The sequence below is a fragment of the Acipenser ruthenus genome, chromosome 46, assembly GCF_902713425.1.
Source record: "Acipenser ruthenus chromosome 46, fAciRut3.2 maternal haplotype, whole genome shotgun sequence".
NCBI classification, from domain to species: Eukaryota; Metazoa; Chordata; class Actinopteri; order Acipenseriformes; family Acipenseridae; genus Acipenser; species Acipenser ruthenus.
Genome location: NC_081234.1, coordinates 4,404,093 through 4,428,312, shown reverse-complemented (window position 1 = coordinate 4,428,312; position 24,220 = coordinate 4,404,093). Strand labels below are relative to the sequence as shown.

The window sequence follows — 24,220 nt, the reverse complement described above, 5'->3', positions numbered from 1 at the left end:
ATATAATGATTGTAATAATTGTAAGTCGTCCTGGATAAGGGCGTCTGCTAAGAAATGAATAATAATAAAGTGCCGGGTGGTATTATGCAGGTACAGCTGTCTACCTCCCGGACACTGCACTGCAGGGTTTTATGCTGATTGTCTGCACCACGTTTCCTAGGTGCAGGATAGCTCTAAATATCAGGACTAGGTGCAGGGCAAGCACTTCCAACAATACCTCCAATCGCGGTTTCAATTATCTTAATGGTTCAAAAACAGTTTCCGTTGTTAGATGTCTGCATTTTACTCTTTGTTCCATGCTCCAGTTAGAACATTTACACACCTGATGGCACGGTTATCCCAACTATTGAAAGCTGTTTGTGAGTGCAAACTCACAACAACAGAACAGAATGTAGCCCAGCTATGTACATTCGTTTCTGTCACAGGGTCTCTCAGCCAAGCAATGCTGGATCCCTTATGAATACTAAAAGCCACAATCAGCCAGTCCAACAAAAAAAGCAGTTTTTTAAATGCTGTGCTTTTTATTTACAGCCAGTGAAAAACAAGGTACAAGACACAGGCCATCAATCAGAAAGGGCAGAAACAAAAAAACTAAAATAAAAATAAAACTGATCTCAGGTTTAAAGGTAGCAGAAACACAATAGGACAGGCAGCCCAAGCTGACATGCTCTCAGTCTTCAGCAGTGACTTGTTGAGCAATGCAGTAAAGTAACCAGGTAAGGTTTGGGATATCTGTCTTAGCCCTTTAAGCTCCCAAAGAGAATGAACTTCAGTGTGGCTGGTGCAGTCCTTTTAAAGGTCCAGCCCCTCTCCCCCTTCAGTGTGGCTGGTGCAGTCCTTTTAAAGGTCCAGCCCCTCTCCCCTTTCAGGTAACTAATTTTTTTTTAATTATTATTTTTTTTTAAATTTAGACTCTCCAATTATTTTACCCCTGATTTTCTCCCCATTTGGAATGCCCAGTTACTATTATTATTATTCCTCCTTCACCTTGGCGATTCCCCACACAGCTCAGGGACCCGAGGCTCAGTGGGCGTCCTCCGATCCCACTGGCCTATCGGCGTCCTTTTACACCCAGGAACTCGAGAGCGGATGTCTGCAGGCTACTGGCCTCTGGAGGACAAAGACCAGCCCAGCAAATCATCGCTCCCAAGCTCACTTGGAGCCTGGCCTGTAGGGGTCGCCGCAGAGCGGTGAAGAGAAACAGTCTAAGCCGGATCCCACCTCCCCAACCCTGGGAGCGTCAAAGCAAATGCGGTGCCCCCCCCCCACCTCCCCACCTCCCCTCCTCCCCCCCCCGGAGTCCCCAGCGAAGACCGGCTGTCTCGCACAACCAGGATTGTATGCCGTATGACTCACCAGCATGCCGCGCAGCAGTGCTTTTACCAGGTGAGCCATTCGGTGACCCCACTAATTCGATTTTAAAGATAGATTACCTGGTTTGTTTTCTGTTTTTTTCTTCCAGGGGCCTGGGAGCCTATGACAAAGCTGTTGTTAGAGGAGCGGATGGAGAAATAATAGGTACAATTTGATTGGAATCCCATTTGGATGTGTGACACATTCTTCAAAGTGATTCTGGGTTTTGCTGATCCAGTATTGTTATTATAATTTTTACCCTCTGACTGTCTTTAAACAGACTTCCTCATTCCATTGAAGTCATGTGACAATGGAACCTTGGCTGGTCCCACCTACTCACCCTCTGTATTTATGTTGAGTAGGCTGGGCCCGCAGAGTTGAAAGATCACATTGTCACATGGTTTAAATGGAACAAGGAAGCCAGTTCAGTGCTAGGCAGTTCTCCAGACTAGCTAAAAACGGATAACGACAGATATAGAGAAAAATAAGAGCAACTCAATATTGGAGACCTCAGAACTGTTTACAATTATTGAAAATGTCAGAAAAAGACAAGGGACATGTGAACAATTAATACAAAAAATATTTAAAGCTAGTTAGTGTTAAAAATGACATTTGAAGCTAGTTGAATGAATAAGCAGGGCTTTGTCTCACCCCTTCTACCCCCTCTTTACAGCCTCGCGGTTCATGGCCTACCACACCCCCCTCACCAATTCACAGGCGTTCACGGAGGCCCTGAGGAGAGCCAGGGAGCTTGCTGACAACATCACCAGGAGCATGAGGCAGATCCCCGGCACAGACCCCGACTTCCAGGTCTTCCCTTACACGTAAGAGCACACCCAGAGTCCCCTGCCCTGCTTACAGCACAGCGGTCAGTAAGCAGACAGTGTGGGCAAGCTTTTAAACACGCAAACAGAATGCTTGCTTATTTAACAGGGCGGAGGCTGGGTGTGAACCGGCGACCCAGCGTCCCGCGAAGAAGCATCTTAACCTGTGTGAAAGAGCCGGGCTGTCTGCAATAGATCTTTTAAACTCATCTCATCTCACCGACGGGACAGAATCACACAGCACTGTCTATTCCACTTATTCATCAAAAGAGGCTGTGATATTTAATTCTGGACATTACTAAAAGAACATTGTGACCTAAAGAGCGAAGAGCAGCCAGACTAATCCCAAGGTTTAGAGGAATGAGCTATTAAGCCCAGGAGAAAGAAGAATTATGGGTCATTGCTTGAAGTCTTAAAAGCTTAAATGTAGACAAAGTTAACGTAGCCAATGCTTTAAGCCTAGCACAGAAACCAGGACACAGTTGATGAGAGGGTAGGGGACACTTTACACAGTGGGTGGTGTGGGCATGGAATGGGTTATCTAGTCATGATGTTTACGCCAAACCACTGGGATCCTTTAAGTCCAGGCTCGTCAAAGTTCTAAGATTAACCAGCTACTGGGAACCGGAGAAGCAGAATTACTTTTTCTTGTTCATAAATGTCCTTCTGCTCTTCTGCTATAAATAGGCGCACCTTCTCAGATTAACCAATACCATATCAAATAAAACCAGAAAATCAGGATTGGTGTTTTGCTTTCCCCTGCAGGATCACGTACGTGTATTTTGAGCAGTACCTGACGATCGTGTCGGAGGGGCTCTTCATCCTGTCGCTGTGTCTACTCCCCACCTTTGTGGTGTGCAGTATCCTGCTGGGCATGGATGTGCGCTCCGGTCTGCTCAACCTCATCACCATCATCATGATCACTGTGGATACCGTCGGGGTCATGACCCTGTGGAGCATTGACTACAATGCCGTGTCGCTTATCAACCTGGTCACGGTGAGTGAGGCTTCCTCTCCCAAGCAATACAGAACCACATTCATTCTTTAAGCCTCCAATTGTGGACCGTGTCTTTGTGCCATGCCTTGACTGTCTTGAACTTCCTGGGTCATTTCACTTGGAGAGTGGAGTTTCCCCACCCCTTCAGGGGCTTCTTTCCTGTCAGTAACCCACTGCTTCCCATATGACGGACGTGCTTTGCAGCCAGTAAGATGCTTTGACCTTGAAGACACTGCTGAGGCGAAATGACAAAGGATAGAGTAACAGACTAACACTGATGTGACAAAACAGAGCTTCGCAGATTGCACTCATGAACTACTATTAAAACAGAAGTGCTTTTTTATATTCTAATTGCGTAATGTTCTATGCCCAATATGACATCTAGATATTTAGAAAAATCGTTACTGTTGATTTTTCACACGTGATTAATAATTAGTTTTAAAAAAGAGCTCATTTAGCATGGAGTTGGATTTGTTGTGAATATGCCCTGAAGTATGTCCATCAACAACTAATGTTCATCTGTGTAGTGCTGTTCCTCTGCGCTGCCGGAAATGAAAGGTATTGTATCTTCTCATAGTGATTTGTACATTATAAAGACTGCTTAGCACAGTTTTGAACCCATTCCTTATCTCCTCCAGTTGCATCTGCATTCCATTTCACAGCCTTGGTGCTATTCCGGGATACAGTTGTGTCTGTGTCTTTTCTCATGGTTTTAATCTGCAAACCCCCCCTTTTTAGTTGAAATAAACCTTAGAAATTGTGCTTTTACCCATACAGTTACCACTCCTATAGATATTGAACACAACTAATAGTATTATTATTATTATTATTATTATTATTATTATTATTATTATTATTATTATTATTATTATTATTTTCTTACAGTCGTAAACAGAAATACATTTCAAGAACCACAGTACAAGTATTAATACAATTAAGAGCAAGATAAAATACAATGACTTCGGTTCTAGCAAGTACAAGTATATAAAGTAATATTAAGTAACATTAAAGTTACATATTAAGTATGGCATGTTATATATCAAACACATATTGGCATGATCACATATCTTTAGCAATATAGATTATCTTTTTATTATCCCAATTATTGGGTTTGATTAATATAATTTTTCATTGTAATAAGTACAGTAGACTCTTGCTAACCCAAACCCAGATAGTCTGTACTGACACACAACTGGAACCAGGTTCATAATGAAATGCAGCTGTCGAAACCTACATTTCATAATTTGGTAATAATTGCCTTTGATGAAGGCATTTGTCTTATTGTAGAGATAATAATCAGTACTCTAAATCAGTCACTGCACAGGTCTCGTGGGGTGTATTAGCAGCGTTTATTATTGTCAGTGTTGGGTTGTAACACATTACATGCAGAGTTCCTCTAATCTGACTAACTGTAGTGGTTCCTTTTTCAGACAGGTAATGAAATGTGGTAACGGATTACGATTTACATCAAAAAAACATATTGTAGTTACTTTTCATTATATTTACGTACCACGGCTAATGCATAACGTGGAAGTCAGAAAGCACTTCAATAGTGCAAGTCAAACCCTACATGCACATGAACACACTGTTCATATCATCTTGCTAAAACATGGCGTCAGAGGAGAGGGATCGAGAGCTGGATATTTTGAGCTGCAGCCTGACCAAAATATCTCCTTAAAATGTAAACTGTACCTGAGAAGTAACTATTTATAACTTGAACTTCTTACCTTTTTTTTCAATGTAATAAGTTACTGTGACTTGTAACGGTAACAGATTACTTTTTAAAAGTAACGCCACACACACACACAGTGGTTAATGTATGATGTTCACAATTCTTTTTGTATGAGTTAGGTCCTCTGTGTCTTGTCTAATTTGAACTGTGTTATTTTTCACAGGCCGTTGGCATTTCTGTGGAGTTTGTCTCTCACCTGACCCGCTCCTTTGCCATCAGCACCCAGCCCAACCACTTGGAGAGAGCCAAGGAGGCCACTGCTAACATGGGCAGCGCTGTACGTATCTCCCCTCCCTGTCCCTCTGTCTGCTAACATGGGCAGCACTGTACGTATCTCTCCTCCCTGTCCCTCTGTCTGCTAACATGGGCAGCGCTGTACGTATCTCCCCTCCGTCCCTCTGTCTACTAACATGGGCAGCGCTGTACGTATCTCTCCTCCCTGTCCCTCTGTCTGCTAACATGGGCAGCTCTGTATGTATCTCCCCTCCCTGTCCCTCTGTCTGCTAACATGGGCAGCGCTGTACGTATCTCCCCTCCGTCCCTCTGTCTGCTAACATGGGCAGCGCTGTACGTATCTCCCCTCCCTGTCCCTCTGTCTGCTAACATGGGCAGCTCTGTACGTATCTCCCCTCCGTCCCTCTGTCTGCTAACATGGGCAGCACTGTACGTATCTCTCCTCCCTGTCCCTCTGTCTGCTAACATGGGCAGCGCTGTACGTATCTCCCCTCCCTGTCCCTCTGTCTGCTAACATGGGCAGCGCTGTACGTATCTCCCCTCCCTGTCCCTCTGTCTGCTAACATGGGCAGCGCTGTACGTATCTCCCCTCCCTGTCCCTCTGTCTGCTAACATGGGCAGCGCTGTACGTATCTCTCCTCCCTGTCCCTCTGTCTGCTAACATGGGCAGCGCTGTATGTATCTCCCCTCCCTGTCCCTCTGTCTGCTAACATGGGCAGCGCTGTACGTATCTCCCCTCCCTGTCCCTCTGTCTGCTAACATGGGCAGCGCTGTACGTATCTCCCCTCCCTGTCCCTCTGTCTGCTAACATGGGCAGCGCTGTACGTATCTCCCCTCCCTGTCCCTCTGTCTGCTAACATGGGCAGCGCTGTACGTATCTCCCCTCCCTGTCCCTCTGTCTGCTAACATGGGCAGCGCTGTACGTATCTCCCCTCCCTGTCCCTCTGTCTGCTAACATGGGCAGCGCTGTACGTATCTCTCCTCCCTGTCCCTCTGTCTGCTAACATGGGCAGCGCTGTACGTATCTCCCCTCCCTGTCCCTCTGTCTGCCAACATGGGCAGCGCTATACGTATCTCCCCTCCCTGTCCCTCTGTCTGCTAACATGGGCAGCGCTGTACGTATCTCCACTCCCTGTCCCTCTGTCTGCTAACATGGGCAGCGCTGTACGTATCTCTCCTCCCTGTCCCTCTGTCTGCTAACATGGGCAGCGCTGTACGTATCTCCCCTCCCTGTCCCTCTGTCTGCTAACATGGGCAGCTCTGTACGTATCTCTCCTCCCTGTCCCTCTGTCTGTCTGACTGAATGGCCCGGTGTACGACTCTGGGCTTCACAAAGCTTTGCCCCAGTGCAGCTTTTTTCTTTAAATAATAAATCTCTGTTTTAACTATTTCAAAACTACAGACCTATATACAGGAGTGATAACCCCACTCAAAACGAATATTATATAATCTGTGTATCTATGCCCATTTCCTATTCATAGTTTCACTTTAAGACACTGCAACTACTAAATTAGTTATCCAAGAGCTTACATGCAGTGTCAGGTTGCAACAGTGAAAAAGGGGCCACTTTCTTTACATTTTATTCCTCTATCCAGGCACAACTATTGTAGACTGTTGCACCTGACATAGGCTGGTAAACTCCCATGGTTTCTGTGGATTTGCTTTATTAATCAAGCATTAAGAAAATGAAAATCACAGTTTAAAAATACATATTAAACATAATATATTGGACAGAATGGGTTTTCAGGTATTGTTAATTACATTTACTAGGCATACCACTTTAAACAGCCAGACTGAACAATTATGACTGTTTATACAAAATTCATAGCTCTCTATTGCACAATTCACATTGATACTAGTATCTCTGTATGGAAACAAACAAATGACAGGAAGCTTTTAACACTCTAAGGGATCATTCACTTCAATCTAAAGGATTTGATGGAGATTCATTTGAAGACTAGTCTAGTCGAAATGTTTGTCATTGCACTTTTCTTCATGTATTTCTAGAATATGGTGTTGCAGTTTCTTAATTAAATGCACAAGGCATAAGTAAGGGAGGTAGACTGGTCCAGTGTGAGCTAATGCAGGCTTCCCCCTCCTGCCCAGGTGTTTGCGGGCGTTGCGATGACGAACCTCCCTGGTATCATAGTCCTGGCATTCGCCAAGGCGCAGCTCATCCAGATTTTCTTCTTCCGGCTCAACCTGGTGATCACATTGCTGGGGATGCTGCATGGCCTGGTCTTCCTGCCCGTGCTTCTGAGCTACTTCGGTAAGCAGCTTGTAACAAACTCTACAACTGTTGTTACCCCTTGACAGTGATTACTGAAATAATCCCCGAGCTCTTACAGGTTGTGTATTGGTCTCAAATGTCCAGTTTTGAAAGAAACGTCTGCTATAGTAAACATGTATTTTTATTTTCTATTTGGTACTACGCTTGGTTAGACATCTCTGTTTGCAAGCTGTCCTTTAAGTTAGTGTTGTACTTTGATCATCGTCCCCACCCCTCCAGCTGCTTTCCTTTTGACTGACATGCTTTCTGGCAGTAACATGAAGCGCAAATGCAAACAGATAACCCGAGAATAAGTAAAAGAAACTGAGCGCTTCCTTAACCTGAAGTAGCACCAGATACTAAGTGTTATAATGTAATTAGCTGTAAAAAAGTTGTAAAACTTCTTTCCAGACAGGCGCCTCGCCTATTCTATTCTATTCTATTCTATTTCAACGTTGTTGGACAAAAAGGACAAGGGTCTATAAGATGGGAATTGTGCCTACAAGTGCCGATCAAACATGAAATATTTCTATGGAAGCTGTTTCACCTTTAATGGAACTACCACAGGGTATACCTGCAGAACATAACTTGTCTACGGCCACATTCTTATTTTTTCATGTAGATTTAATAAAAAAATGTGCATATATATATATATATATATAATTTTGAGGTATTTTGCCTCATCCATTGCATATGGGAGTTGTAAAACTATATTTTGTATCTTAAAAAAAATTCTTCTTAAAATTCTTTAAAAAAATAAATAAATCAATGCTGTCCAACAAACAAACAGGTTAAAGAGAGTTAAAGAGTATCTGCACAGCCCTTATCTTTAATTGCTCAGGTGAGTTTCACCACAGCCCTTATCTTTAATTGCTCAGGTGAGTATCTGCACAGCCCTTATCTTTGATTGCTCAGGTGAGTATCTGCACAGCCCTTATCTTTAATTGCACAGGTGAGTTTCACCACAGCCCTTATCTTTAATTGCTCAGGTGAGTATCTGCACAGCCCTTATCTTTGATTGCTCAGGTGAGTATCTGCACAGCCCTTATCTTTAATTGCACAGGTGAGTTTCACCACAGCCCTTATCTTTAATTGCTCAGGTAAGTATCTGCACAGCCCTTATCTTTGATTGTTCAGGTGAGTTTCACCACAGCCCTTATCTTTAATTGCACAGGTGAGTTTCACCACAGCCCTTATCTTTAATTGCTCAGGTGAATATCTGCACAGCCCTTATCTTTAATTGCTCAGGTGAATATCTGCACAGCCCTTCTCTTTAATTGCACAGGTGAGTTTCACCACAGCCCTTACCTTTAATTAAAAGATGCTGACAGTGGATCAATCTTTGATAACTACACTGTAGTTACACAATTCTTTTGATGCTGTCCTTTACATTGGTTTTTCAAAACAGTTGTGCCATGCCTTATTTTGCAACCTGCAGTTTGGGAAACGTATAGACCCTTGTCCTGTCCTGTAAGGAGTTCCATTGTAGTTATCTTATTAATGCAATTCCAGTGCTGTGTGCTGCTTCTTTGAGTGAGGGTGGATGAATAACCCTTATTAATGCAATTCCAGTGCTGTGTGCTTCTTTTCTGAGTGACGGTGGATGAACAACCCTTATTAATGCAATTCCAGTGCTGTGTGCTTCTTTTCTGAGTGACGGTGGATGAACAACCCTTATTAATGCAATTCCAGTGCTGTGTGCTTCTTTTCTGAGTGAGGGTGGATGAACAACCCTTATTAATGCAATTCCAGTGCTGTGTGCTTCTTTTCTGAGTGAGGGTGGATGAACAACCCTTATTAATGCAATTCCAGTGCTGTGTGCTTCTTTTCTGAGTGAGGGTGGATGAACAACCCTCATTAATGCAATTCCAGTGCTGTGTGCTTCTTTTCTGAGTGACGGTGGATGAATAACCCTTATTAATGCAATTCCAGTGCTGTGTGCTTCTTTTCTGAGTGACGGTGGATGAACAACCCTTATTTTTTTTTTGCTTTCTAAAATCAGGCCCAGAAGTTAACAAAGCCCTGCTATTGGAGCTCCAGCGCCAGGAGAGCCGGAGCAATAAGGAAATTGAGACAATCAGTGGCAACAACTGCTATTCAAACCATGCTTTCGAGGACCACTAGAAAGACTCCCAGTCCAACTGGCATATCAACAGCTAGCTTAATTCACACAGATACAAGAGAACGCTAAGCAACAAGCAAACTCACTTAAGCCCGGAGACCTCAAAGAGCCAAGGTTGTCTGATGGATTACAACACTCTACCACAGCCATTCGGGTCCAAACTCAACCCACCCCGTTTGTTCTGCGCACTCCAGCCATTTAAGGTTAGCTAGGAGGTCATGTGTTGTTCATCATTTCTGTGTACTGTTTACCCAAAGTTTTATTTAATATATACTAGACACTTGCAATAAAAAGTTGTTACTAATTTTATACTGAAACTGGTGCAATTAGCCAGATTACTGTTTTTTAATATTGTTATTAAAATTAGACTTTTTATGTCATCATAAAGTTTACTTTGGACGTTACAAGATCCCTCATTTTATGGAGCTGTGACACTGGGGCTTTTGAATTGCATTGGCCTGACTTGAGAGTTGAAAAGTTATAGTGCAGTCACATGGATTCTTGTAAACCACAGATAAAGGACCAACCAGACAAAGGTCTTCTCCAAGCTTAAAAAAAATGAAAATAACTCCCAGCTACAATTTTTAAGCTTCAAAGTATTTTTGAATGTTCTGAATAACACTGCAGTAACAGTTATTAAAATGTTTTCCATTACAATGCAACAACATATTTATAGGGCTGTGCAAATACATTGAAAATCTGAGTTTTAAGTTAAGGTATTAATGAAATGGAATAAAACCATATTAATTACACAACACAAAACCAAAGCATCCCTGGTTTGCGCTTGTCTGAGTCGAGAACAATCTGATAGGGATTTACTATAGAACCTGATGAGATTAATCTAAAACCACGGCTTTTACCTGTGATTCCTTCTATTACCATTCTTTTATCCGTTTGATATCAAGTCATTTTGATTTCACTTGCTGATTTGCTCATTTCCATAGAAATGATTCACCCCTGCAGTGAACTGTAGAATTGTAGTCCTCGGCCCCATCTGAAGGAGAATGAGCTTCCAAAGGGCTTCCAAATCACACAATACTGAAGTGCACTGCAGTGATCAGGAGTAAGTTGTACAGATGAAGGCAAATGAGAGAAAGGCAGCTTTTCTAGTTGTGAAAGGCTTGTTTGGGCTTCCTGTAATGTCTGCTGACAAAAAACCTGTGAAAGGGCCTTGCTGAGTATTTAACATGCTGGCGGTGGGATTACTATTGTATCTACACTGTAGCACTGGATCTTCTGCACATATATCTAACCACGGGGTGCTGGGAATCTGTACTTCAAATTCTGAGCAATTTCAGATTTTTATTTTGTAAATCTTTATCAAAAGAGCCGACATGTACAGTTTGAATGGGTTGTAATTGTCTCTCCGTAAGTATTTTACAAAAATGTCAGTATTTTAAAATATACAGTATGAGCTGTTATAAAAAAAAAAATGTAATTACATGTACTGGATTATTAAAATGTCATTTTGTATTTATAAATATTTTGGGGTTTGTTTTTTTAATCTGTTACTCTCTACCCACTGAAACTTAGCCATTCAACAAACACACTTCCAGAGGCTGACAGCACATTAAAGTGGTTGTAGTCAGTGCTGTAGTCGAGCCAGAATGTCTCAGAACCCCATGCTGGTACTTTATTCTATAGGCAGAACATTTTAGAATTGGAAATGTTTTTAAGGATATTGCAAAGGCAAGTAAAAACAAGATTTGTTATTTTTTAGTACTTTCCATTAGGAAAAATATCAGAAAACTTTTATCCGCCTGGATCACATATGAAAATAAACCCCATTCTCTTAGACTTCACTTAAACAGCTACTTTCAATTCTGAACCCATTTGCAACAACTGCCTTACACCTAATCCATAACCCAAACATTACTCTCCAAAACTCGATTAATTTCTGAGCGAAAGTCAGGATAGTTATCGTAGTAAACATAACTCAAGGAAGCATCCAAAGGTATGGGAAACTGGTCTTCTTTGTAAACCTTGTAGAGGAGTAAATTCTATTGTGATGCTTTTACCAAGTAACAAGTCAGATCCTGTGCCGATTCGGTGTTCCAAATCTGACTCCCTGACATTTCTCAACAAGTAACTCTGAATTTCTCTCTCAGCTGGCTTTTTGAGAGTACTTGTTGGGAGTGTTAGAGGTTTGACAGTTTTTCTTGCAGATGGTTGCATTTCCTCATATTTTTTAGGCACATCTTTAAAATCGGAAGCCACCAAAGCAAGAATTTCAGACCACTGCTCAATCACAAAAGCTGGCTCGAATCAATTCTTTGTGGGCTAATTCATGTAAAAGCAAAGTGACCCGCTGTTGCTGCCTTTCTACAGCTATGAATATCTAAGGCTTTCAACAATTCTTTGACAACCAAATTGCAACTACAGGATGTCTGCTGAAATAAGCCCCTGTCGGAATCTGGGACATACTTTAGGAAATTAGAGATAAGGTTGCTTGTAACAGCGCCAAATGCAGTTTGCTCTATAATTACTGGAGCTGGCTTCATAAGAAAGTACTTTTCTCTTTTCCAACCAAAAACCAACACCTGGTCTACACTTTCCCCATTGTTTTTTTCCCAAAATCATGTCTTAAGAAAGTGAACCTTGTATGTTGTGCCAAGTGTACATTGCTCATAGAAATCACTCCAAAACTCACTTAGGCCGTCTCTCATGACACCCTCCTTCATCTTGCGCCCTTTCAATTTTTCCAACAGGAAGTACAAGTTGGAGGCTGATTTTGTTTTCCAAAATGCCATCTTCACAGAAATGTGCAATGAGTTCTTGTAAAAGTTGTCCATGATGAACACAAAGAATCTTCTTTCTCACAGAACTGCAGGTATTTTCTTGGAAAGTATTTGACAGAGGTACAGTATCATCCCACAGAGGGTCATCAGTTTCTTCCTGATTTCCCATGAAAAATGAAATCGTACTACTGTCTTCCAAATAATTGTTGTCTAAGAGCTGACCACTTATAGATTCATGCAATAAATAAGTATCTTCATATGTAGCTTCATAGATGACAATGACCTTAATAATAATAATAATAATAATAATAATAACTAGAAGTTGCCAGCAACTTGACGGCTTCCAAGACATTCTTGTTCTTATCTGTGTTCCATAATAACCATGACATATCTGCACTTTAAGGAGTTATAAGCCACTTTTGCATTTGACCTTAAGGAGAGGTCAGAGTTCACAGTCAAGGCATTTTTTGAATACAGCATACATGGGCTCCTATAGTGTTCCATAGTAACCATTACACTATCAGGGTCTGTCAGCATAGCAGATCCTTCCTGGGACCTTTCTGATCCCTCATCCTCATCGTCTGCTTCATGAAATATTGCAAAGGATATCTTACAGGGGGCCGTTAAGTTAGAGAAGAATCTGCAGCAATTAACACTTCAGTTCTAGAACCAGCTGGGGAATAAAACTCATTTCATTAGGATCCATCACTGCACCCTGCATTTGTATCCAAATCAATAATCCCTTCTGCAATAACACATATTCCCTGTTAACTAATTTATGACCCAATAAAATATTTAAAAACTAGAAGTTGCAAGCAACTTGACGGCTTCCAAGGCATTCTTGTTCTTATCTGTGTTCCATAGTAACCATGACCCTACCTGCACCCTGTAAGAAGTTATAAGATAGTTTTGCATTTGACCTTAAGGACAGGCCAAAGGTCACGGTCAAGTTAATTTTTGAATAGAGCATATATGGGTTCATTTGTGTATTCTATAGTAACTATGACACTGTCTAAACTAAAATACTCTCAAAAGAGTAAAATATTCCTTTGACACTGTCTAAACTAAAATACTCTCAAAGGAGTACTAAACAAGTTTTGTATTTGAGCTTTAGCAAGGTAATATGTGCAAACATGTGCAATTTCACCATAGCTGAAATTTGATTGGCTCACGGCGGCCATGTTTTTTTTTTTTTTAGGTAGAGAGTTGCTTTGCACAAACTTGATAGACAACCTTGCCAAGGCTATGAATGCAAAGTTTGGCTTCAAATCGGCATAACAGTTTCAGAGAAGAAGACGTTTTAATATTTTTGACAAATCCAATATGGCTGCTGAACCATGTGACCAATCGACTAATAATAATAGAATTGTTAATTATAAAAGTATATATAAAAGTAAAACCACACACAATTAAAAGAGGAAATAAGATAAATTGTGCTCCACACATGGAAGTCTAGCTCACCATCTGGCAAGTGTATCTGCCTGTTTTTTTTAAAGAATATTTAGTAATTTTATATAGCTACAGTAATATAATACGAATGATATTCCTGAAACAATGCTATTACTATCATGACATGTTTCCAGAAGAGCACTGAGGTAATACTTTAAAAGTGTATTTAACCATCAGCATGAAACATTGCCTACTTCCCTCAGCCAAGAGCAGAACTGACTGAGGAGAACACAGACGATAAAGTAATAGACATAGCGGCAACAAAAAAATAACAAATTTGCTAAATAACAAGAAGCTTAGTACTAGTAACTGGGTGCCAGGATTTTGGTGGAAATACATTGCAATATTTTTTATTCATGCTTCACTTCTACAAATGATGGCCTTCCTCGTGGTAGCTATCTTTCCCTCATGGACACTGTGCTTTACTGACACAAATAACAGCATCTACCCATTATAAACCTCATTTCAATATAGTGGAATCTGTATTTTGCAAATCAAAAAATAAAATACTGAAAATACTGCAGGAGCATTTTGTGGTCTATTTCCATAACTGCACATGCAACGTTACATCACATTGATGTTCTTTTTTGGACTCATTTCCCCATGTTATAAATATCAGCCAACACGATACACTACTGCATTTAAGAAATACCGTCATTATTTGTTAATGTGACAGATTAAAGTTCACCACCCCCACACGTGTGATGGAAGACTTGCGCTAAAGAAAATGTAATACATTTCACTGGAAAATGTCTAGAACCAGTAGCAAAAACTATTTAAAAAACTATATAAAATGTGTCACCTCACTCAGGCTGCTATCCGCTCCTAACAGAAATCAATCCAGTCTCTTTCTTCAAGTCGGACACGTGGAAACTGCTGAATACCGGCCAGTTTACATAATAACTTTACTTATGTATACAGAAGTGTGTGGTCTCTTTACATCAAGAGGCATAGGTAAACAAAGTACATATCATCATGGGAAATGTTTTCTCCTGTGTCTTCAGGAAAGGTTTCTGGTTTCTTCTGTATGTTTTTCCATCAGGCGTGCGAACTATGTAAGACCTAGATGATGCATGTCTGTCAAGAACAAATGCAGGTTTCCACTTCTCAACACGTCTAATTCATACTCGTCTCCCTTCTGAATGACGGCTAACTCCTGTGCATGCCTATCATGGAAGTGCTTCTGGGTCAATCTTGTGCTCAACTTTGATCCTTGATTTGCATCTAACACTGAAAACACTTTGGCATTTGGCATTCCAGCTTTGATTCTGTCCTTCAGTGTAAGGTGACCAGATGTTCCATTTTGAACGGTACAGTCCCACTTTTGGAACACTGGTCCCAGTGTCCCCAGAACCTTTCTTGGCACACTGTACCTTCTCCATCTTCTCCGCTATTATGCTTGCTGGCAGAAACAGTTCCAATTTCTGTATCCATGTTCTCCAGTTTTCTGCCAGATTGTTGTCTAGACACAGACTATTTGGAGGGTTAAGATGCTCCATTTATTTATTTTGAAATAATTTTGTTCACTTCTGACATCATGTAATGTATGTGACAGCACCACCTGCTTCCTATGTTACAGCACCTGAGTGATTGCAATGCCATAATAAATGTTTAGTATGGCATTGCAATAAACAATAATGGACACTACTCTCTGTTCATTTTGATCACTCTATTATTCCATAGCACTGCGTTGTGAAATTGGGAGAAAAGACCAATTTCCAATATAGCAATGCCTGTTTGTAATAGTCTGATAATTGTGTTGGAAGTCTTGAAACATCATAGTCACATTTAAGCAAGAACTCCAAATCTCCCAGTTCTCTGAATACGATTTGGAATATGAAACCACATAGAATCACTATTGTATACACAGGCCCTTAACCAGTTTAGCTTAACCCTTTCCGGTCCGATGTCAGACCATGTCTGACATCATCAAAAAGACACAGGTCTCTAGTCGTTTTTTCTCTGGAAAAAGCCGAGAAAACCATTCAATGGCCGAGTGAGACCGATAGGAGCAGAGAGAAGCTGAAAAAAAAAAGGGGCGGATCTGAGCAATACACATAGTCCCGGCACCACAGAAACACGGCCATAAAGAAACAAGCTGCTTCTGCATCCAGCGCTCAAAGAATATCAGTTTTACTGTGAAAAAAATACTTTTAAACAGAACGTCTAAAATACACTGTGCGTGTGAAAATAAATTGGACCCGACGTACAGAATAAATGGACTGCAAAGGTGTAAACAATCAAGGAGGTCCCGATCAAGGATTCAAAGTCAATGGCTTTGAGCCAACCATCTGAATAATCTTTTACTAGTTGTCACTTTCTTATATAATGGGTTTTGTTACGCCATATAAATTTAAAGACGATAGAATTTATGCGTTTAACATTTTGGGGGGGAAAACGTACAACAACTGAGATGAGTATATCAATCTGGCTAAGCCTCTGTTTTTGATAAGAGAATACATCCAGAGATAGATAAGAACATAATAAAGTTTACAAACGAGAGAAGGCCATTCAGCCCATCTTGCTCGTTTGGTTGTTAGTAGCTTATTGATCCCAGAATCTCATCAAGCAGCTTCTTGAAGGATCCCAGGGTGTCAGCTTCAACAACATTACTGGGGAGTTGGTTCCAGACCCTCACAATTCTCTGTGTAAAAAAGTGCCTCCTATTTTCTGTTCTGAATGCCCCTTTATCTAATCTCCATTTGTGACCCCTGATCCTTGTTTCTTTTTTCAGGTCAAAAAAGTCCCCTGGGTCGACATTGTCTATACCTTTTAGGATTTTGAATGTTTGAATCAGATCGCCGCGTAGTCTTCTTTGTTCAAGACTGAATAGATTCAATTCTTTTAGCCTGTCTGCATACAACATGCCTTTTAAACCCGGGATAATTCTGGTTGCTCTTTGCACTCTTTCTAGAGCAGCAATATCCTTTTTGTAACGAGGTGACCAGAACTGAACACAATATTCTAGGTGAGGTCTTACTAATGCATTGTAAAGTTTTAACATTACTTCCCTTGATTTCAATACAACACTTCTCACAATATATCCGAGCATCTTGTTGGCCTTCCCCACACTGTCTAGATGAAGACATTTCTGAGTCAACATAAACTGTTGCCAAACATGTTTGCAGTATTGGGTACGGAAACATCTGCCAACCGAGCACCTATCAAAGTTACCAGATCTGCAGTCTTGGCCACTGTGACAAACTGACTTGCAACAGTGTGACACAGCTTTTCTACACTACAGAACTGTGTGTTTAAAAATCTGCAGGATTTCAGAGCCATTCCTCCCTGGTTTAGGGCAACTGCACACCGGTTATGTTTCTTTATTTAAATGTAACTTTCAACAAAGACTAATTAAACAAGCATGTACATTTCGTATTGTTAGCGATGGATTAGTCCACTGGTAGCTTTGAAGAGAGTCTAGCAAAGAGTAATATAACATGGGGCACCAAAAGAGCAAGGGTCATAAGATAGGAATTTTGCCAACAAATAAGACAGCAATTAAATATTTACTATGCAAGTTGCTTCACCTTCAGTGGAACCACAATACGGCATATCTGCAGATATTAACTTGTCTATTGCCACATTCTTATGAGATCATTATGAAATGCGAGACAGATAGATAAAGTTTAAAAACAGCATTCACATTAAAGAATAGATGCGAATTTGCACAAGTTGCCTACAAAGGATTCGATACACAATGAAAAAAGAAGAATGTGGCAACAAACAAGTCTGTATCTAGAGAAGACCTTTGTGTTCTCTGCCCAACAAACTCACATACATTCATAACATTAAATGTATCCATGTGTAGTATATACAAAACACTTCACCTACCTAAGTTCAGCATCTGTCACGGCAGCGATGACATCAAAGAAAACAGCTCTCTTGAGCTTTACATTTCTTTCAACGAGGAGTTAAACTAGACACCTATATTAAAAAAGGTACTTCGCAGCCGTTTACCTACGAGTTACTGTACCAGTAATATATTTTTAAACATACTGGGGAATGCATTTCTCAACATTTACTCGGTAGTGTTAAGCAGCAAAAGGAGTTTCTCTTCTAAACATCGTTGTATCCAGTCCACGCTCCCTCGTGCAACAATGCTGGTTTCCTGTTCCCACAGTACAGCACTCATTTCAAATCACAACACCAGCATTGTTGCAGGAGGGAGCATGAACTGGATATACTGCAATGTTAAAAGAAAAAAAAAAATACAATATTTTCTCCTTCAGATTGTTGCCAAGAAAAAGTAGTTCCTTAGTGGATTTACCTATGATGTGCGAAAAAAAATATTACAAACAGTCGAAATGATGTAGAATATACTGCTGGGATATGGACAACACAGGATACAGCAAAGGTAAAATAATGTGTCCTGTAAACACTGCGAGAGCTCTTTCAGATACAGATGCATCAAATGGCACAGAATTGGCAGCAAAGAGCAGTCAACTGTAATAACCTCAGTATCCCTCCCAATACATCAGCATTGCTGTCGCAGGCACAGCATTAAGGACCACTGGCATAGACTGCAGTAGACTATGAATTGGCATCACCATCACCACCATCCATCTGAAATGTGTTGCTAAAATGTCTACATACAGTATTTACTGAATATTCTAGTAGCAGTGTACCTTGTACAGCAAAGTGTTTCATAAATGTATTTCATTTGCATTTCTATCCAATTCCCTTGGTTTCCATTCTGCAGCACTCTGCCAGCCTCCCTCCAACTTCATAACTAAACACATTGTATCTATATATACAAATATAAGACCATTTTGTACATCCTTGCAGGTCATTTCTTTAGCCAAGCAATCTTCCAAAGCTTTCGTATTAACACAGGCCAGAATGGTTAACAGAATTCTTCCATGTTGTGGTAGGCTCTCTGGAAGCAGTTGTCCTTGTGGTTAAAGTCAGAGACACTGATAGAGGTGCAGAGATTGGACGGTACTGGGTAAAAGTTACAGAAGCCTAAAGTGAAGTCTTGTTGGCAGTTCCTGGTCATTTAGCTGCACCGCCCCCTGGTGTCAGTGCCCTGTGAGCCCAGGCTGGTGGTATGGGGGTGGAGCTATCAAAATGCAGGGTCTGTCAGCACAGCAGATCCTTCCTGGGACCTTTCTGATCCCTCATCCTCATTGTCTGCTTCCTGAAATATTGCAAAGGATATCTTACAGGGAGCCATTAAGTTAGAGAAGAATCTGCAACAATTAACACTTCATTTCATTGGGATCCATCTCTGTACCCTGCATTTGTTTCCAAATCAATCTGCAATAACACATATTCCCTGTTAACTAATTTATGACCCAATAAAATATTTAAAAACTAGAAGTTGCAACCAACTTAACAGCTTCCAAGGCATTCTTGTTCCTATCTGTGTTCCATAGTAACCATCACCCTACCTGCACTCTCTAAGCAGTTATAAGCAAGTTTTGCATTTGACCTTAAGGAGAGGTCAAAGGTCACGGTCAAGGCAATTTTTGAATAGAGCATTTATGGGCTCATTTGTGTATTCTATAGTAACTATGACATGGTCTAAACTCTCAAAAGGAATTCTAAACAAGTTTTGCATTGGAGCTTTAGCAAGGTAACATGTGCAAGTATGTGCAATTTGATCATAGCTGAAATTTGATTGGCTCATGGTGGCCATGTTTTTTATGTAGCGAGTTGCTTTTATCAAACTCAATAGACAACCTTGCCAAGGCTATGTATGCAAAGTTTGGCGTCAAAATCGGCCTAACTGTTTCAGATAAGAAGACGTTTGAATATTTGACAAATCCAATATGGCCGCCAGACCATGTGACCAATCGACTTCTCTTGAACAACTGTAAATCTTGGCTATGAGGGTAGTCTATTGCACCAAGATTCACATCTCTGCAATAAGCGGTTTCGGAGAAATTTTTAAAAAAATTGTCCAAAATTCAAGAAATCCAATATGGCCACCACACCTTGTGACCTTTGACTTTGTTTTCACTGACGCAACTTGCCTTAGGTGCCTACCACCCTACCAAGTTTCGTGAGTTTTCATGAAACGGTGTTGATTTTACGGACATACGAAAATTTGGCTTGTTAAATCCAATATGGCTGCCAAATCATGTGACCAATCAACTTCATTCTTTCGTTGACATTAATTTCCCATAATCCTCTACTACTGTATGCGGTTTCATCACTCCATCACATTGCACCATAGACTAACACTGCAATATATGCAAATTGACCATTGCTGAAATTTGATTGGCTAGTGGCGGCCATGTTTTTTTATGTGGCGACTTGCTTTGAACAAACTTGATAGACAACCTTGCCAAGGACATGTATGCCAAGTTTTGATTCAAATCGACAATCGTTTCAGAGAAGAAGTCGTTTGAATATTTTCGACAAATCCAATATGGCCCCAAAACAATGTGACCGATCGACTTCTCTTGAACAACTGTAAATCTAGGCCAGGAGGGGAGTATGTGCACCAAGTTTCAGATCTCTGCTGTAAACTGGTTCGGAGAAGATATTTTTAAATTGTCCAAAATTCTTGAAAAATCCAATATGGCTGCCACACCATGTGACCTATGACCTTCATTTTCGCTCTGACACAACTTCCCTTAGGTGCCTACCACCCTACCAAGTTTCTCTTCATTCTACAAACTGAAAAGACAAAACATATTTCATGGGGCATTTGCTGAGGCTCTAAGGATAGAATAGAGGAAGCAGAAACAAGCTTGTTAGTGGCGAACATAGAGAGCCTGGACTTTGGATAGAAGGCGAGCCGATGGCCCGGACTTAGAGACGGGCTTGCAGGGGCCCGGACTTGAAGTTAGGAGAGGAAGAGATCCCCGACCGATGAGCTGCCTTTACGTAGGCTCGGGCTTGGTCGAAGGCTGAAGCCTTGGGAGGACCTGAAAACACATAAAAGGGTTCTGACTCGGCAGAGGCGCCTCTCGGGGCGAAGGAAAGTCTGATGAATCAGGACCTGAAAGGAGAGATAGAAAAGGGTTCCCTGACTGATCTGGTGCTGTCCCACTCAGAGCATGCTAACTAGTCTTTGATGGGCTATTGCTATGTCGGTATGGGATGAACGGATGTATAAACTGATTGCTGCACAGGACCGGCACCCCATGTTTTTTGATTAGCTGGAGATTGATGCTGGCTTTGGAACTGAATGCGGGGTATAAAATTGGGGAGAAAGTCGTTTTTGGAGACGAGAGTGGCGTGACCACCCTATGTGTTAGTTAATACGGGATCGATCAGTGGTTTGCTACTATCATGTCTGCTTGGAATGGAAAAGGTGAACTCACATTCAGAGACTTGGGTTTCATAACTCCAGTCATTCTCCTAATAGTGGAACTCCTTAACTCATAATCAAGACAGATTTCCAGTCTCGTACCACGTCTCTCACCATGTATTAATATTTGTAGTATTTCAAAGGATGAGCGGACATATGAAGATTGCTGAGCAACTCAAGCAAAATGGCTGCCACGATCAGAGTATTGGAGGCAAGCTGGAGCGTTGGAAGCTGTGGAGGAGGGCAGCTGCTGATTTAAAATGGTAAACTAAAGCAACTTTTGCGTGCTGCAACAGTAAGCACATCTGAAGAGGGAGCCGAGATCTGCTGTAGTGAGGAGTGATTAATAGTGGAGAGTGGGATCTGCTGAACAGTGCAGATATCTAAGGAAGTAAACAACGGAGTACTGTCAGTAGTGTGCAGAAGCCCAGCTGTAGAGAGCAGAGATCTGCTGAAGCAGTTATCTGTAATAGCGAATGGTGGACTGCCATCAGTAGTGTTATTGGTTTTCGAGTGTTAAGGCAGTTTAGATTAAGCCGAAAATGAGGCTGCCTTTGGGAAGTTGTATAGAATGCATAGATCTGAGGCCGCTGTAGAACCTGAGAGGATGAAGAATGCGTTGCTCTGAGGCTGCTGCGAAACCTATTGATTTGATCAGGAGCAGTCTATGCGTGTATTGTCCATTGCTGGGTAGGCGGGCGCCTTGACTGAAACGTTGATAATCGTAGGACATGGATTCCGTATCCGACATGTGTCTCGCATCGAATGAAACTTCTTAACTTCTGAAGTAATTTGGTACCGATTTGAAAATACACGACTTCCGCAGTGAAAGAGGACCAGCTAAATATATAGAACTTAAGGTGTTATACTGCCATCTGGAGTTTATGATTAGAATAAAACAGTTGACTTTAGAAAGTGATTCAGGGTAGAATATTTGATTATTGTGATTAATAACTCTCAATTGGAATGTTTATCCTAAATGCTCTGATGGTGTAACTGATTGTATTTGGTAGAGGGAGGTAGAATGAGCTGTGAATGCAGAGTCCGCAGGCGCTGGCTCGCGAACCGCTGAAAATGCGGTTAGACGACTGAATCAGGGGAAGACCGGCTGACAAAATGGCTATCTGCTGCTGAGATGGCGGCGCTTTAGCGGAGAATGTTTTCTAGTACTCGTAGAACATAGTACCCCGTGGCAGTGTGCCCCGCCCATGTGTGTGTTATGTGTTATATGTTGGGTGTGGTGTGTTAATGTTGGTGTATAGGTATTGGTGCACGGGATATAAATGGGTCTGTGTAACACAAGTGATTTAAACTATATAGTTGTATTTAGGCATGGGGATTGCACAATCACTTCACGTGCACATGAAGTATGTAATAGTGCATGAGCAATGACTCATTAGTAACTGAATCTTGGCACAGCTGTATATATATAGAGGCATGTGTTTGGTGAGTGGAGAACAGGTGTGGAGAGGAGAGTAATTTAAATTAAAAGAAAAAACAATTGCTATGTCATGCTGGAGGACCAGCACGGTACTGGTTTGTTTTGTCTGTTTGTCCTTGTTATGGTTAAGCTATACCAGAAGGAAAGACGTGTGTTACTATCGCGAGTGTTTTGTCGTTATTAAATACTGTTTGTTGTTATTTAGATGGCTAACACGATCCGGAGCAGTCGCCAAAGGCCAGCACTAAACCCAGATCAACATCACTGCACTTTGTTTCACTAAGGACTGTATATTCACTACGAGCACTAGAGCACGCACCGTGTTTGTGTGACGTGTGGGTGTAAAAGATCGGGACTGTTATTTTGGGACCAACCCGTGGATTAAAGTAAAGCAATACACACTGCTCCATTGCTTATCATTTTTATTATTTGCTGCTGTTTCGCCACCAGGCAATTGGATTACAAAATAAAACACCATTGCACCTGGATTATCATTGTCTGTCTGTTTATTGAACACCTGCACACTGGTAACCACTTTGCCACATACCCCCATATCTAACAGAGCTCGATAATGTAGAATAAATATTGATCCGACTGCTGACGGCGGTGTGGAACTTGATGTTGCATGACTGAGTGTAACACGGATATCTTTACCGTTGATTATTTATTTGGTAAAAGACCTGAATTTGATTGTTTAAACTGTTTCCAGTTGGTGGAAGTGGATATCTTCCATTTGTTTTCGAATGTCTGGAGAGAGTGTAATGATTAATGGTACAGGCTGAATGAGAACCAAATGCCATCGCTGAAACTAAATTGTACTCGGCCTATGCTTGATGATTCTTTGCAGTGTGACACCGGTTGTTGGGATAGACAGCAAGATAGGGGATAACTGCCAATAAAACGTGTTTTTTTTTTTTTTCTGATAGAAATTAAGGATCCTAAGTTGCTGAGTGTATTGCGTATGTGCAATGATACATTATAAAAACATCTTTAGTTCCGTAGCAGTGAAAACTGGAAGTGTACAGGATGGGAAAGTCCGGTACAAATAGCAATGTGAAGTCTGTTTCATACTGCAGCAACTTCGAATTGCATTGTACCAGTCAATAAATAAGTTAACTGACTCGGCAGAATCTGGTACTTCAGAAACCTCAAAAAACACACACAATAAAGAGTGAAAACATAGAGGAAGTTCGTACCTCTTGGGTGCCGTCACCATACATTTCCAGAGGATTGCGTAGAGCCCCAGCAACAAGCCAATGAACACAGCTGCTGCTATCCCACCTGAGGAAACCCAGGACACATGATTATAACATTACAGTCTATCACAAACACTCCCAGGCTTGTTGTCTTGCACCAGCGGCTGGTTTCACTGGCCCCAATTAGCATCAATACTACCTTATGTTACCTTAGTTAAAGTAGTCCAAGATTAGTGCTAATCGGGGTCTGTAAAACCAAATTTTAAGTGTTTTGTGCAGAGAAAACAAGTGATTGCTTATGCTCTATGATTGTTCTCGTAATCACAGAAGAGTCTCATCATCATTATACAGGGTCAACTGCACAGCTGCTTACAGGGTCCTCCACCAATCACTAGAAGTATTACAGAACTCTGCAGTTTCCTTTGCTGTGTCCTGTGTTGTCTCTATTGCATTTCCAGACATATTGCCAGCTTGCATTTTGCATGGGTAATAAATCAAACGGCGAAGACATCTTAGAATGGCATCTGCGGTAGTGAACACTTTGGAATTTAAAACACTAGCAGTGTATACATTCAACCTTGGAAAAAAGATTAAGTAACAG

At 41.2% G+C, this 24,220-nt stretch overlaps 3 protein-coding genes across 4 annotated transcripts in view; 1 reads left to right on the top strand and 2 right to left on the bottom strand.

Moving 5' to 3' along the window:
- Positions 1-11,012, top strand: part of LOC117397714 (NPC1-like intracellular cholesterol transporter 1) — a 52,169-nt gene extending 41,157 nt beyond the window's left edge. For both annotated transcript variants that reach the window (XM_059013514.1, XM_033996510.3), the window contains exons 13-18: positions 1,463-1,518; positions 2,027-2,177; positions 2,943-3,174; positions 5,070-5,183; positions 7,247-7,409; positions 9,412-11,012. In XM_059013514.1, coding sequence (XP_058869497.1) covers positions 1,463-1,518; positions 2,027-2,177; positions 2,943-3,174; positions 5,070-5,183; positions 7,247-7,409; positions 9,412-9,533 — 838 coding nt within the window. In that variant the 3' untranslated portion in view covers positions 9,534-11,012. The remainder of the gene's footprint in view (positions 1-1,462; positions 1,519-2,026; positions 2,178-2,942; positions 3,175-5,069; positions 5,184-7,246; positions 7,410-9,411) is intronic.
- The window catches only part of LOC117966425 (synaptobrevin homolog YKT6), a 160,382-nt gene that overhangs the window by 62,425 nt on the left and 73,737 nt on the right, over positions 1-24,220 (bottom strand). The gene's annotated exons all lie outside the window — the stretch shown is intronic.
- The window catches only part of LOC117397817 (uncharacterized), a 46,486-nt gene continuing 39,291 nt past the window's right edge, over positions 17,026-24,220 (bottom strand). Inside the window, exons 4-5 of the mRNA XM_033996702.3 lie at positions 23,620-23,704; positions 17,026-18,858 (exon numbers count right to left, since the gene is read on the bottom strand). Coding sequence (XP_033852593.2) covers positions 18,801-18,858; positions 23,620-23,704 — 143 coding nt within the window. The 3' untranslated portion in view covers positions 17,026-18,800. The remainder of the gene's footprint in view (positions 18,859-23,619; positions 23,705-24,220) is intronic.